This window comes from Nesoenas mayeri, assembly GCF_963082525.1.
Source record: "Nesoenas mayeri genome assembly, chromosome: 24".
NCBI classification, from domain to species: Eukaryota; Metazoa; Chordata; class Aves; order Columbiformes; family Columbidae; genus Nesoenas; species Nesoenas mayeri.
The window spans coordinates 3,170,053-3,186,290 of NC_137546.1; the positions used below are offsets into that span (position 1 = coordinate 3,170,053).

At 42.3% G+C, this 16,238-nt stretch overlaps 1 protein-coding gene across 2 annotated transcripts; it reads left to right on the forward strand.

Moving 5' to 3' along the window:
- The first annotated feature begins 435 nt into the window (after window positions 1-435).
- Window positions 436-14,991, forward strand: SLC25A33 (solute carrier family 25 member 33). 2 transcript variants are annotated; one of them, XM_080358708.1, is made up of 7 exons: window positions 436-563; window positions 6,570-6,749; window positions 9,573-9,650; window positions 10,966-11,066; window positions 12,090-12,156; window positions 13,488-13,771; window positions 14,439-14,991. In XM_080358708.1, exons 1-7 carry the CDS (start codon window positions 514-516, stop codon window positions 14,639-14,641), a joined length of 963 nt encoding a protein of 320 aa, XP_080214834.1. In that variant the 5' UTR covers window positions 436-513; the 3' UTR covers window positions 14,642-14,991. The 2 variants fall into 2 exon arrangements, with proteins under 2 accessions (XP_080214834.1, XP_080214835.1); XM_080358709.1 differs by having other exon boundaries at window positions 13,632-13,771.
- The last annotated feature ends 1,247 nt before the right edge of the window (window positions 14,992-16,238 follow it).

The following is a 16,238-nucleotide window of genomic DNA, read 5'->3' on the forward strand; positions in this document are numbered from 1 at the left end:
ACACAGGAGGTTCTACTTAAATATGAGAAGAAACTTCTTCCCGATGAGGGTGTCAGAGCCTGGCCCAGGCTGCCCAGGGGGGTTGTGGAGTCTCCTTCTGTGCAGACATTCCAACCCGCCTGGACACCTTCCTGTGTAACCTCATCTGGGTGTTCCTGCTCCGGCGGGGGGGTTGGACTGGATGAGCTTTCCAGGTCCCTTCCAACCCCTGACATTCTATGATTCTATGATAAATTGCTGTGCTGGCCTCCCAAGACCCCTTGGCGGTTGAATGCCCATCACCCCGCCCCGGTACCGAACTCCCGGATCCCGGTATCGAACCCCCGCTTCCCCCGCTCCGCTCCCGCCTGTCCCCCCGCCCGCCGCGCCGGAGGGGGCGGAGCTACGCGACGTGACGCCCCGCGCGGCCGTTTGACGCACGACGCGCCGCCCGCCGGCGTCTGGTGCGCGGCCCGGTCCCCGCCTGCAGCTGCCGCCGGCCGAGCCTGAGGCGGCGGAACCGGCACCGGCACCATGGCGGGTGCCCCGCAGGAGAACACGCTGCTGCACCTCTTCGCCGGGGGGTGAGTGCGGCCGGCGCGGCCGAGGGCTGGGCGCGGGGTTGCGGCCGGCGGAGAGACGCCCGGCCGCTGCCTCGTGTGAGGGGCGACCGGCGGCCTCCCCTCCCCTGGGCGAGCCGGCTGCCGCGGGGAGAGGCTGAGGGTGGTGGGCACAGCCCGCGGCCTTTCCGCCGTCCCCTCGCGGCCCCGAGAGCCCTTGAGGAGCCGGCTGAGCGGCGGCCGGGCGGCTGCGTCCTGGCTCTGTGTGTAAAGGGGACAGGGCGATTCTTTCCAGATTTAGAAAATACATCCTTAGCAGGCCGAGCAGGGAGGGTAAGGAGGGATCACGGTACGGCTTGAGATCAGCACTGGGCAGGGTTAGTTGCGCCACTGTGACATTTAGCTATATATAATTTCAGAGTCTTGCAGAGCTGTGGCATCCAGCTCTATTAAATGAAGCACTTTACTCCAAATCCTCCTCATCTGCTGAATCGAGCAGGAACTGAGGGTGTCAGCCAAAAAACGTCCAGACTGCAGGCTTTGTGCTTTTTGGTGGACCATAGCTTGATTTTGTCATGGAACATGAGTATTTGCACAGCACTTAGATAAGCTCTGCGTAGGTGACAGTTAATAGTGGAGGCTGCGTAACTGCCTGATCCGTATGAATACACTGAAAAGCAAGTACTCCAAAATAGGAGAAGGGTTGTGGGGAAAAACAGACAGAGAAGGTCCTGGTCCAGGCCACTTCTTTTAAGTTCTTGCGAGGCGCTGTAAACTTCTTATATTTGTTGTGTTAAAAGCTTAAATAACAACTCCACCCAGCCCAGCCCACAAACTGCCAGTCAAAAACCCTCCCCAAAAGCCTTGGTAATTAACAGTAATTTTAGTAGTAGTCCAGTAAGATCATTTTAGAGTGTATATTAAAAATAAATTTAAAAAATCTTCCATTATGTGATAGTAGAAATCTTCTTTAATTATAATATTTTTTTTAATGGCTTAAACTCAGCAAGTAGTAAAATATTGTGTAGAGCTCATCAGCTGACAATAGTTAGGAAGCCAGCATGAAACCTATTGTTCGTTTAAATCTGTTTAGTAGTAGCCCATTGTTTCTTCTGTTGCTAAACAAGAGACTTCGGTCTCCTCTGACATGTCCCTGGAGCATTAGGTTCATTTAATATAATATTAAACCAAACAAAGTTAAGTTTTCCAGAGGCACTGACTTTATCCTGTGGACTTGAACTCTGTGTATTAAGTCCTCTTTTCCCCTGCACCTCTTGCATTAGCGTAATATCTGGAGCCTGTGACAGGAACTGGACACAAATGTATACAAGCAACTTGTTTGTTAGTAGTAATGCCTATGCAGAGCTCTAGGTGTCCTCACGTAACTCAGCAGACCATAAATGAATAGGAATTTTAAACTCTTCAGTGTTTTAAGCTAATACTGAGTGATCAGCATCTTCCTTACTCATTCAGTGTGCCCTCTACCTTCTCTAATGATCCTGCTAAACAACCATTTTCTGCAGCATGCCTGGGAAGTCACCAGGTCCCATCTGGTTTTGGGAGACCGTGGAGGGGAAGGAGCAGAAACACAGCAAGGAGTAGCCCCCTGACCACTCTGGGATAATGAGATGTGTCTGTTTCTAAAGCCATGATGAAGATACAGCACAGAGGAAAGAGATGGTCTTTTAGAGTGTACAGGCTTTTAAATGTTGGTTGCTGGACCTGATCCTTGTTCAGCGTATCTCGCTGTTTACAGAGACACAGAAAAGTGTGCCGTGGTTTATCTTGCTGTGGTGTTACAAAAGGGAAAATGAAACAGCAAATTTAGTCTTCTCTTGTATCAGGCAATGCTAAAGTGTTTGGTCCAGCCATCCACCATCCAGTTTATTTCAGAGTGGTTCCCTTTTGAAGGCCCTGAACTTCCATATCCTGTGTACAAAACTACTAACGCTATTATCTCTGCTTTTCAAATGAGAAATGCAGACTTCTTAGGGCTCGCTGGATAGGACAAGAAATTGAACATCAATTTCAAAGTGTTGCCCAAGCTATGGAAACACCTTTCTCTACATGTAAGAAATGTAGTAGGAAATAGGTGATGTGTTCTAGGGAGAAGGTGACCCTGAGGGAGGGAAGATTTCAGGAACAGCAAAGAGAATGATGCCCAAGTTGCACAACAGATGTGAGCATGTTTATGTTCCTGCCTCCCTGCTGAAGTCAGTGCAGTTGTTGCTTGTTTTTGTTTGGGAAAAACTCTGGACTAATCTGCAGCAGAGGTTACTCCATGTTGTCTTCCCTGCTGAGTAATACTGTTTACTCCAGGGATTTCTTAAGAAGTGGTATTTAGAGGTTGCAGTGCCCTTCATAGAACTGGCAAAGAGCAAAAACTGGGAACAAACTTTTAATCTTGATTTCATTATAGTTACTGTATGTCATGCTGGGTTGTAAGTTATGATTAAATTATGATTCCTCTGACCAAGCAGCTCATCATCTTTTGCCCATGATTTTGCTAAAGTCAGTGGTATTCTATTGAAAGATCATTAAGGGTTTGGATGCCTTTTTTTTGTTTCGGTTTGTATTTTTGCAGAACTCCTTTAACATTCAGCATTGTGTTGTTATTCATATTAATATTGCTCAGTGATTAAATCTAGGACAGATGAAGTAAGCCCTACTCTTAATTAAGATTCTTGACATCTATATAAATTGTGCTAGTGGGTGCTGAGAGTTTATTTCAAGTGCAAGTCATTGGTGTTTTGGAGGGTGGACTTTGTAAAGACAGAAAGCTGGCAGCAAGAGAAAAATTGGAATTGGGTTTTGAGGCTTAGATCCCCAGCATGTTTTTTAAACAGTTTTTCTTTTAATGGAAGTAAAAAATAATTTTTTCTGTGGGTTTTAATGTATAGTGCATTATGTATCTCCATAAACACGAAGTGTGTTTCATATTCTTAGGCCAAGGGTTTCCTTAGTTCCTTTGTTTGGACACCACAAGGCGGAGAACTGTATTTTGCTGCTGTAGTGGTGATACATGAGGAGGCATTCAAAGCCTGAAGTGCAAATACTGGTTTTCTGGCAGTAAGTGACAGGCCAAAGCTGATCGATTGTTGGGTGTCTCGCATTGAAGAGGTTTTCTGGCTGTGATACATGCAGCGCGTAGCTGGGAACCTCTTGTGATGTGCTTGCTGTGTGACCTGTTGAAGATATTCTAACATAGTACTTTGTTTCTGAGGAGGTTTTTCTCTTTTGACTGAGGACAGATTCAGACATTGTTTGGGATTTTTTTTCAAGAGGCTGTGGAATAAACACTGCTTAACATCTGTGAAACTGTAGTTCCGCACTGATGTATCAAAAAAACCCCTTCAAACCAGCATGAAGACTCGGAGGTTTTGCCTTGATTGCAGCATAAGATTTTCCCAAATGAAATTTATCTGGCTGTATATCTGGTGTCTGAATCTTTCAGGGCTCATGGCTGTTTATTCAGCTGAATAAGGCTTGTTGTTTTTCCATTCTTCCCAGATGTAGGCATTTGGAACACCCTAGGAATCCAAAGTGTTTCTTTTATGCACAGTGTGTTACTTTTCAGCTATCTTTCTAGGGCATAGAGCAACACCAGGTTATGATACGTAGAATTCCCATGTGGAGGAAAATCAGCTCCGCTGAAAACACTGCCCAGTACATCAAGTCCTTACTTGAACTATCTGCTGTGTATTTGTATTTGGGACATAATGTGTGCACCCTGTTGACATTCAGAAATTCCTGTTAGATAATGCATTTTTCTTAAATGTCACACTGACAACATAAACTTCTGAGCGGCTAAAACTAGTGATGCAGACTATTAACTCACTGTCTCAAATATCAGAGGATTGCATGTGCATTACCAGAAGTACTTAAATATTAAAGGCTACGCAAATTAACTGGATTATCAAACTGAAAGGGTGAAAGGCAAGGAGTGGGCTAGAAAGGCAAGACGACAGCTGATGCAGGAGCTATGATGCCAGAGAGGCTAAAAGTTGAATGGCAAGATGTCACTCTGGACTGAGCAGCTGGTAGTTCAGAAACAGCAAACGGAGTTTCAGCATTCTGAATTAATGAATTGTTACTGTGGAAGCATTGGTTTAATGTTCATAAATGTGAAATAAATGAGGACTGAAATTGGGAGCACACAATAGTGAAGCATTGGTAGATAAATGAATTGAGAATTAAGGCAATCAAATTCTCTTCATCAAATTCCCACAGGCTTACAGTTTCCCTTGAGTATGTTGATTAATCAGGTGTTAATTGTACGTATTTGTGTCTGTATTGGATGTATGCAGTAGGAGAGGTGGCAGTGGAGATCTGCAAGAGGGACCCTCCAAACATGTCCTGCTCTGAGCAACAAGTGTGAGCTGTGGGAACAGGAAAGCTTTTGCTTGGGAAGCCATTCCTGACCTCTCGTTTTGCCCCAGGATCTAATTTCAGAGAAATGTGAACAACGTGAGATGCACCTGACAAAACGGAGAAGGATAAACTGAAGCAATGTCCTCCAGAGTAGTACTGACGCAAGAGAAGGCTCGTGTCCAAGCCCTGCTTCAGTACACAAAATAATCAGAGACCCATGCAAAATAAGCAGAGGCCTGATAAGGTCTCTGTGAACACTGTCATTTTTGAGCCAAATGACACAATTTCAGCTGCTGTGTACCTAGTTCCATGAGTTTGTGACTTTATTCAACAGTCAAAGCATGAGTGCTTTGAAAGGGGTAAAGGCAAAGCTCTTTCTTACAGTATCTGTCACTTTGGATATATGGACTGTCCCTAGTTTAGACTTTTTGCCTTTCAGCAGCGAAGAGGAAGAAGCAAGAACTTGGAGGATAAGCTCATTGAAGCATGCTGTTGAATCATATTGCTGGTGTCAGTGAAAACACAGTTTTTTCTGTGAGATGCACTTATATCTCATAGTTCAGTTGTAGTGAACGCACTTGGAAAAAAACCTGAAATGTTTAGTTAAGTCTTCCTAAATCCCAATGTGTTTGATTAATAACGTTTAGATACAGTACCTTTTAGATAACTTCAGCATTATGTTTAATCGTGGAGTTTGACAGAAGGGACATTCAGTTACCAAAGAGAAACAGCACTAGAGAGAAATACTTTGACCAGTTGCTTTTGAGATCACTGGTTACAGTGAAAAATTAGGACTCGTACACCTTGTATTATTGTGCTTTTTCTGAGGCTCAGTCTGACTACATTAAGATCAGTATATGCCTACTATAGGGTCATTTATTTTTTCTTTATATATTTATGTGTGTGTCTATATGTGTATGCATATATACGTGTGTGTGTATAATATTTTGTTTTTGTCTTTCTGTTAGCAGAGTCTGGGATTTCTCTTCTTTAGTAGCTTTCTGTCATGTTACTCTGTTTTCCCACCCTCCCTCTCATCCTTGCAGCTTCCTTTCTCCCACTCCCTCAAAAAAAGTTGATATCCGTTTTTTTTAAGAGGGCCTAACTTGGTGTCGTTTTGATATTTGCTGCTTCTGTAGATGGCTCTTTTAATCACAAGTACTGAAATGGTGAAGAATTATATAGCTGTGTTTTGTGTCTATAGTGTCCTAATCCCCAGTGACTTGTTCTCATCTGCCAGCTTCCTGCTTCCCATAAGAAAAATCCATCCAAGGGTACATCTGTTTAGGACAACAACCTCTGAGACGTGGATGCCTCTGAAGTTTTGACAGGCAGAATTCCAAGTTCCAGCAGAACACGGGACCAGCAGATGATCATTCAGGGATTTTTGTTAGTGCTGGGTTTCATCTTTGTGTTTACTAATCTCATCACTGCACGTGATCATTATAAGAGTTTCTCAACCATCTCTCTCCTCCCCCAGGGCTTGGGAACAGTCTCCCTTGCCTCATGCCAAAACTGACCTGCTTCCTAATAATCCGTCCACTATGTGGAGCAACTGGCAACAAGTCTTCAGATTTTATTTATATGCCGTGCTGTGATTTGACACATCTGTGCACCTGTGATTTTCTGACTATCTTCTGTTTAAATTGTGTCTTACAGATGCGGAGGAACAGTTGGTGCTATCTTTACATGTCCCTTAGAGGTAATAAAAACGAGGCTCCAATCTTCCAAGCTGGCTTTCCGGGCTGTCTACTACCCGCAAGTCCAGCTGGGGACCATCAGTGGTGAAGGAATGGTCAGGCCAACATCTGTATCACCTGGACTCTTTAGTGTTCTCAAGTGAGTACTGCTTCTCCTGCCATTCAGTGTTGCTTGACACCAGTGATGTGAATTTCAATTCTTCTTTGCAAACATGGAATGTAGATTTTGCCCCAGACTCACACTGGATGGATTCCTGTCAGTTTGGCTTCTTCCTTCAGCAGTAGAAAGAGAAATTATTATTTTAAAAACACATACATATTCAGGATTCCAGAGTGTTCCTTTGAACTTCACAGAAGTTTGCTGCCAGTACTTAGAAACTTCCCAAAGTGAATTGATTTGAATAAGTGCCTGGAGATGTTATTTTTAGATGGTGTCCTCACATTTAGGCTCTTTGGTAGCGATGACTTCCTAGGGATCAATACACAGGACATACTGTAAACTCTTGATGTGCCTTAGCTTGTGGGAACTATCACAGAAAATATTCTGGAGGAAAGGACTTTTTCTCTTGTTCAACACTGAGAAGTGTCATCTCTGAAGTCCAAATCTCCATACTGTATTTCATGTCAAAGCACCACAAACTTATGGTTCAGACCTCATGCAAATGGCTTGAGTTTATTTGGATCATTAAGCACCGCAGGGTGATGCAGAGAGGTCCTGTTTAGATCAGGTAGCAGAAATGCCAAGGAAAATAATGACTAGCAAAGCAAGCGAAATGGTTTTATGTAAGGCCAGCACACTTGGCAGATTGCCTGGGGAGAAGCTGCACAGTTATATAACAGTACAGTGCTAATTCAAATTCTCTGCAGAACTATCTGGCTAGAGTCGTTCTGGGACTTGAGTTTCTGTATTGTAAACAGTGCTGCCTTCCCCTGCCAAACATTTCTTTGTCTATTCAGAGGTGAGTCTAGAGCAATTCGTGACTGAAAACGTGAGGTAGTGCCAGTTGCCGTTGATTTTTCATCTCCTTTCCCTTGCTATCTTTTCACCTTGCAGCATGGGACTTTAGGCAGCTGTAACTAAAGAAGTGAAAACTTCAAGACACAAGGCTCTTAATTCATCCTCTTGGCCCATCTTTTTCTGGATTGTCTTTAGGGAGAGAGGAAATAATTTGAAAGTGGGTCAGCCTCTTAATATGTTTATTAAGCTCATTACATTTGGTGACTGGGATCTTAATTTCATTTCACTTCAGGAATTGCTCAGCTGCATGTATCACCAAGTTTTCAACCTGCTTGCTTCAGTGGATTGAGAAATGAGAGCAAAATATTTATGCTGTTGTTTCCTTGCAGGCAGCATCTATGAAGAACAGATAATGCTATTGATTATGGTCTTTCTGATAAAGTACAAAGGTATAAAGAAAGAAGTCAAGTCAGGTCTTTTGCATTTACTCTTCCATGTATTTCTCAATCCTGGTCGTGAATTCATTGCCAGACTGGATATCACTTGGGCCTTCTGTTTTGTGAAAATTGTATGGCTAAATAAGCAGCCATTAGAGGCCTAGATATAAAATTGCTCTCAAAGAGTTAAAGGTGTCGAGTATGAAAGCCCCTTAACTACTGTAAATAGAAAGAAAGTAGGTACTGAGGAGGGCAGGTTAAACCTGCTGCTGAACAGAAAGCGCTCCAGAAGGACAGGCTGTTTTTGTCTAATCCATTTAAGATTCTGATGAGTCACCCCAGCTGGAATCTGCAGTCGTGACTGTTAAGTGACAAAGAACAAGTAGTCGGTGAATCTGTCTCCTTGGAGACACTCAGCCCTGGAGTTTACACTGAAAGTTCAACTCTGCTGCAGAAAAAGTGTTTCAGAAGCTCCTGTATCTTCTTTTGTCTAATGAGCTTGGTGTTGGAATCTGTGGGGAACATGCTCAACGGTGCTAATGACCTAGAAAACAAATTTCTGGAAAATTGGCAGTTCTACCAGGGGCATGTGAACTACACATGGAGCCTGGTGTTATCAGGATTTTCTTGTTCACCAGGTGAGCTCAGTTCAGAGGGCTGCTCTCTAGCAGGTTGTGCACTGAAATCCCAGTAATTACTGGACTATAGCTGGTTTTCACTGGTAAATACTTGGCTGTTTGCTAGTTGGTGACTTTTTAGTACTTGTTTATATGTCTGCTGTGAGTAGTCTAAGGAATTTATAAGGTAAGTCTCTTTTAATGAGGCACTTCAGCAAGGTGTTATACAGAACTTGACAGCTGCTGGAGAAGCTGCCCAAACAGTTTATCTTCTTCAAGGAAGTCCTAGCCCAGTGTGCCTTTGTGTGAGGGAAAGTGGGTGGAAAAGGCGTGGGAAAGCTGGGCTGTAGCAATTGCAGAACTGCAGGAAAGCATCACTTGGTGATCTTCCTGCTCGAGACCTGATCATCAAGTCCAGTCCTGGGAGGAATTCACAGCAGGGCCTCTGTAGCTGGAGTTTACTTGGGTAAGATGATGGGAACTGTTTTGAATGCCCTCAAAACCAGGTATCCCTGAACTCCCTGGGGACACTAGGTAATTGTAAAAGGGAAAAAGGTTTCATTTTTCCTGTCTCTGCGCAGGAAGCAAACTCCTGAATTGCTTAGATACAGAGAATGCTAAAAATATTCTTCGTTTATCAGAGTCACCTATCAGTGGATTCTCCATGAAACTTCAATTCCGTTCCTGACTGCTTTCAAAGAATGGAAGTCATAACCTTGTGCCATATGACACACATTTGCCTGTAGTGCACTGAAGTTTTATGGTATAGTGGCTTTTATCCAGTAGTATATAATTCTGCTGATCTTCAAGTATATTATGTATCTTAAAAGCTAACAGCTTCACAATCAATAGTCATGACTTTTGTACAATTCTTTTGACTGACTGGCAGAACAAGAAGCATGACTTTTAACCCAAATATTAAGTTTTTCCCTGTTTGTTTTTATTTTAAGGTCAATTCTAGAGAAAGAAGGACCAAGGTCACTCTTCCGAGGGCTGGGTCCAAACTTGGTTGGAGTTGCACCATCAAGGTAAATAGTTAAACTATTGGTAAAAGACACATTTAAGGTACCAACTCAAATGTTGCAGTGCATTCGTAATTCAAAAGAATAGGTCATGAAGTTGTCCCAGCTGTAAACTAAGATTTGTGCGTGTATACCGCACAGTATACATAACAATAAATACTTCTAAAAATCTGCTTTATGCTTGTATAACACTGGAAGGTGCAGATTAAATGAGACACTTAAATTCCAAGTCATTGCAAGAGCCACTTATCATGCGCTTGAGAAAACAAGAGGAAGTCATGCAGAAAAATCTGTAGGATTAATATTTGCATTTTTCTAATATGATCTGCTGCTTCCCTGCGAATACATAAAATACTTGCCAAACGCTGAGTAGGAGCTAGATGCCAGGGGAGGGAGGTACCTAACTGGTCCTTGATTGCCTAAATTCTTCTCAAATGAAAAACTGTAGCTGAGAGGGAGAGACTTGCATCACTGCCATATAACAGCTCTGTGTATGTCCCCAACAAAATCAGCTACAAAGTTTGTTTGTATTTGGAAGTCTTGCAGGCACCTAAATGGTTTCCACAAATGCCTACGACACTTCAGTTTTTGGCAGGGCTGAAGATCTTTGTGCCTTGCAAATGTCAAAACTTGTTAGCAATTGGGAAATTGGCAGATGTTCTCTGCCTGAAATAAAAGGAACTGGGAGAGCGGTGCACTCCCTCTCTGGCCTCTTGCCTAGTAGGCAGAATGTTCCCCCCAGAAGTGGGGAATCCTCTTTCTGTACAGGTAGTCCTTGCAGCAGGGATCTGAGTCCAAAACCACCTGCTTTTTCATGCACCTTACTCGTGCTGTCTTCTGTATTCCTTCAGATTCTTCCATAAGGTTGGAATAAGATACTTTATAGAAATTCTCACATTGTAGCCACCAATAGCCACTTGTTTTTAGCAGTTCACGTCAAGGAGCTGTATCTGAACACACTTGGTTCAGACAACTTCTTCGGCTGTTGCAAATCATCTGTGTTTCCTCTACTCCTATGCATTATGTAGGGATTAGAGGTGGGTGAAACTCTCATTTCCAGGGTCAAGTGGTTAAAGCACGAAGTGCTGCTAATGCAGTTACAGCGCAGAACAAATTTATGGAAAACGTGGGCTGCGGGTAGGAAAGTGAAAACAAAACTACCAAACATACACAAACCAACTGTGTCCTCGTAGATGGAAGCCATCATATGGAGGCCTCTTTGGAGAGAAAGTTGCTTTTTGGTGGCAGGAAGAAAAGTAATGTGTCTAATTTGACATTGTGTGTATTACATTGATTGACTGTTTGTTTTTTTTCCCCACAGAGCTGTCTATTTTGCATGTTACTCCAAAGCCAAAGAGCGATTTAATGGCATTTTTGTGCCCAACAGCAACATTGTGCATATCTGTTCTGCGGGTTCTGCAGGTATGTATTTGTAATTTGTCTTCCATATGGTCTGGAGCAATACCCAAGTGTTCAGCCCCTCACCAATTGCAGTCAATACGTGCATTGATATGTGTGGCTCTGAGATGCACCTTAACTCTTCCTTTATTCCAGACTATTGTTGCTACAAGGCTTCTATCTCTCTCAATAGTTAGGAAACAAATAGAATTAATTGTAAGGGGGGACTGGACTTTCAGTCTGTCTGTCCAGGACCTAACACACCAGTCTGGGCTGACACCTCTGGATAACTGTATATGGATGAGGCCAGTATATATGTGCACTTAGTTTGAGGTTGCGTGGGCCAGAAAGCAGGAGTGTGCTAGCTCCTAATCTACCATGCCTACAGAGGAACTGTTTTCCTATTCAACACTTTGAAGTATTTCTAGATTGTTGCTTACTAACTTGGGGTGAACTTTTTTTCCAACTGCAATGCTATGGTAACGTCTCTGAATGTAAGAAAATAGACACACCAGCAACCTTTTGATACTGTTTTAGTCTAATTGTTTCATGATGTTGTATTTTTCCTACCAGGATGGGGAAAATAGTTTGTTCTTGTAGGAAAAATACTGCAGGAGAGGTCCTGCTAGTTCAAACATCAGTCACCTGAGTGATCATCAAAACTAATGTTTCCTAATCTAGCCCCTTAATTATGGGTGCATTCTGCTAATGAGATGGCTCAATGGCACCACCTAGAGCCTTGGGGAAAACAAAAGACTAAAACGTGTGCTTTCCCCACAGATTTCCTTTTATCTATTATTCCAAATGCCAGTCAGTAAGTGAGGTATCTTGACTACAGCAGTCTTTAAGGAACATGAAGTACATATTAAAATAGGGGCTGGTTCTCTGGCAAGAGAAAGATTGTAAGCTACGTACCTTTTTTCTTTTGAAACCCCTAGATAGAGCTGGTGACTAGAACTGTCCCACTGCACAGTGTATAGAGTTCATGTTTGCCATGGCAATGAACTGGCCTGGATTCAGCTATACTTTTGATTTTCTTTTTTTCAGCCTTTATCACAAATTCCCTGATGAATCCTATATGGATGGTGAAAACCAGAATGCAGCTGGAACGGAAGTAAGTAACTAATGAAGGGAGATTAGATGCCAGTGAGTGGCTAAGGGAGCCTCTGGAAAACCAAACTGTCACATTTTTACTCCTGGTTCTTTGTACTGTGATAGATCTTGCCCCAGTTGTTTCTCTAACTCTCAATTCTACCTTTCAAGCCTGGTCAGAGTAAAGGTTGAGGTTCTGTGTGTCATGCTTCAGTTTGATGCACAGTTACTATTGAGAAGGATGTGGAAGTTACCTTGAGTGCTGAATTACGTTCAGTTTCTGGTTTCACTGTAAATCTTAGGTAAATTTGGGTAAAGCATTAATTTTCTCTCAGACTCCTGCTTTCAGAATCTTCTGTACTTCATGGGTCGATGTTGAGGATAAATATATCCAGGACTGAAATGCTTTCACACGGCAACCAGAGGCTGTGGAAAGGTCAGAAGAGCTCACGTGGGAGGCTGAGCAGGAGGTTGCAGTCCGTGTCCTATTTGGCAACATCACTTGTTCTGATCCCAGACCACACAGCTGTGTGTTCCTGCAGCAAACCAGGGTTGCTGGTACACAGCGAGGTAACTGTGAACAGAAAGGGTGATGTTTCTAAATTGCAGTGAAGCCACATGAGTTTAGTTTCATAAAACATTCTAGAGGCAATAAGAATCTGTTGCAGTGGTTTAATGATCTTTTGCTTCCTTTGGCATTGTGTTATTGTTAACCATACCTCCTGAAGACAGAGAGGGAATTTGACAGTAATATCTTTCAGCTGAGTGATTCACAGTCACTGGTGGTTATTGAAGCAATGAGGGACTCTGCTAATAATGTGACTGCTTAGAATGGAAATTTCTTCCTGCAAGGATGTTTTAGATCAGATAAGAAAGATCCTTTAAGGCACCACAACTTATAAATAATTTATACGACTTAATTCCAGCACTTCACAGGGTGGCACCTTTGAACTGAGTGCTGCCTCTTAAAATGAAGGATAATTCCTCATGTAGCAGACCTTTGTGTCTAGGCCTGCTGATGGTGGCTTTAAATGACATTACTAGTTGAACACAAAGCAGTGTCTCTTCAGTGCTTATTGTCTTTAGAGCATTGGTGTGAACTATGACAGACTGGATTGAACTTGAGCTGTAAGAATCATTACAAGTATTTATTAGTGAATTAGCAAAGCCAAGTGTGTGCTCTTAGCATGATAGTCCTTCTCTATGCAGCTTTCCTAGAAGATATTTAGAGTAAAACTTAGGAGAGAACCATTTCTGTAGTTATAAAAACTATTGAAAGCTATGAGGTTGGTTTTTTTTAATATTAATTCTTTTTCTGGGCTCATTATATGCTCTGTTTTGTTTGTTTTTTAGAGTCAGGGGTTCAAAACCAATGAATGCTTTGCAGTGTGCTAGATATGTTTACCAGACAGAAGGTATCCGCGGCTTTTATAGGGGCTTGACTGCCTCCTATGCTGGGATTTCTGAGACCATTATCTGCTTTGCTATTTATGAAAGTTTAAAAAAGCACCTAAAGGAAGTCCAACTGCCCCCTTCTCCTCCTAATGGGACCGAAAGGAACTCGACAAGCTTCTTTGGACTGATGTTTGCTGCTGCTGTTTCGAAGGGCTGTGCTTCTTGTATTGCCTATCCACATGGTATGTTATCTTTTTCCATTTGTGACTACAGTAGAACAGCTGTTGCTTGTAATCCAAGACGAAATGTGGGGTTTAGGGCTGTAAAATTCTTAGTCGTTTGAATGGCCAAATGCATGTTACTGTGGCACGTGTGTACGCATTGGTGTCTTCAGTACTGGTCCTGTCACTCCTAGTTAGCCATGTAGTTGGGGACTGGGACTTCCTAATTTCAAAACATCTCAAAAAATGCCAAAAAGAAATTGAGTACCTGATGCTTCTGTTGTCACTAGTAGCCTCATCTGAGTCCCCACAGCCTTTGGGATTCTGTGATCAAGTGGTGGGAATACACTAGTGGGCTGAGCAGGGTTATTCTGTTTCGATAGATGTGAATGTTACCATGGTTATAGAGAAAGAGCAATATTGATTATGTGAGCATCAGTGAAGCATTTAGTTCTGTAGCAGCTTGAATGAGCAAATAATCCATTTATTCCACGTGAAAATGAGCACATCTTTAACTTTTGCTTCTTGCCTGAAGGGCAATGTGGACAGGATTCCACATCTGAAAGTTGATACAGGAAGGAAGGTTTTCCTGCCCTGGGTTTTACATACCCTTTCATGGTCATGGTGTGTTTCTTGATGGGCAGGTTTATGCCTTGTTAACTTTGGACTCTGTTTTACTTTTCTGCAGAGGTCATACGGACACGGCTGCGAGAAGAAGGCACTAAATACAAGGCTTTCATTCAGACAGCACGTCTGGTAGCACGTGAAGAAGGCTATCTCGCCTTCTATAGAGGACTCTTTGCTCAACTCATCCGGCAGATACCAAACACAGCCATTGTGTTGTCTACCTATGAGTTAATTGTGTATCTGTTAGAAGACCGTGGAAAGTAGCAGAGCCAGGACTCCTGTTATAGACTGTAGACCAATTTCTTCATTGAACAAATAGTCCTTTAAGAGACTGATGCAGGTGGCGGTGCTGGTGGGGAAACTACAAGTCTGTGATCACCTGCTGGATATTTCCTTTTGGATTCATGCTTTCTGAAAGGTCTCAAGTCATTAACGTTAATAGTTAATTATAACTTTTTTTTTAACTTAATGATAATTAAACTGCTACTAAATTAAATTTCACTATTTAATTTAAGTATATGTTTGTCCTTTTCCTTAAGCACAGCCATATGTGGTCAAAGAATGTACCTCATACCATTAAGTGATCTCTTGGACTGATGTTCATTAAAACTGTATTAAAACAAGAGAAGAACTGGTTTGGAAATTTGAAACTGTCTTCTTTCCACTGGGCTCATGTCACTTTTTAGCACTGTAATAGCAAACTTTGAGAGTTCTGGTTTATTCAAGGTCCATCATTCATTGCTGTGTGAGCATCCTGGAGTGTTCAAGTAGGACGGTCTTGTAGTATGTTTCTCTGTTTTGGTGGTATGAAATATGCACACCAGAATATCTTAGAAAAGCCACTTACATTGGCAATATTGCTGGAATGTGATTGTGGGAGGCTTTTAGTAAAAGATTAATTACCGTCCTGTGTGCACTTATGCATTTGGTATACATCTGTATGCTGGTGTGTGTAAAAAGATCTGTCATGATTTGATGGCTTTTGGACCTTGCTCTTGTGAGGGATGGAGGACATAAGTACATCATGGTTGTGGCCCAGCTGCCCTGCAGAAACTTCATGAGATGCTGATGGGAATGAGATACTATGTTATCTCATGGACATGTCACTGTAGTTAATGTCAGAAAATCCACAGAGTTTCTTTACGTCATTATTTGATTTCTTACTGAAGGAAATAAGGATTAGCCAGTTTAGTGCAGCCTGTTGAACCAGTATCTGCCGCACAATGTCAAAGGGGTATTCTTCAACAGTAGTCAAAGTACAGTTCTTACTTTGTCAGTTATAAATCAAATATCCTGCATACTTGAGATCAGTCCTTTCATAAGTATTAGAATATGCTTTTAATTTTAGCAATCTCTTTACCACATATGTTGCAGCAGTACCTTGTGATTAAAGTATTGTATACAAATCATTACTGATAGTGCAGCATCAAATATCTTAGAACTCAAAAGGTAGATTTGTGTTTTGCGTTGGCCATGCTATGCTCTCCTGTTCATTAGTGTCATTTGCTTTGGCAGCTGAGACAAACACTGCAGCATTTGAGCCCAGCTTCAGTCTTCCCTGCTGCTGAACTGAACAATGAGCTTCTCATGATTTGAGCAGGTGTTGAGGTCTTGAGCATAAAGTGTTTATGGACATCTTTGCCTTCAAGGACCATATACAGCGGAGGTTTGGACTTGGAAGGAGCATGCAAAGCATTAAGAAACAGCCTAGTAGTGAGTAGGGCTTTCTTTTACAAAATTAAGTTTTCAGGTTCATATTTTGTTGCAGAAATATAATGGGTTGATAAGTGGATTGAAACCTTCACGTCTGCTCTCATTAGAACCTGGCTGATGACTGGTACTTGAGGTCATATTTGACATC

Excerpts from the sequence above, each read along its gene's own strand:
- SLC25A33 (XM_080358708.1), top strand. The coding sequence starts at position 514 with ATGGCGGGTGCCCCGCAGGAGAACACGCTGCTGCACCTCTTCGCCGGG. Across the intron at positions 6,750-9,572 it reads GGACTCTTTAGTGTTCTCAA|GTCAATTCTAGAGAAAGAAG; the intron begins GTGAGTACTGCT and ends TTTTATTTTAAG. Across the intron at positions 11,067-12,089 it reads CTGTTCTGCGGGTTCTGCAG|CCTTTATCACAAATTCCCTG; the intron begins GTATGTATTTGT and ends TCTTTTTTTCAG.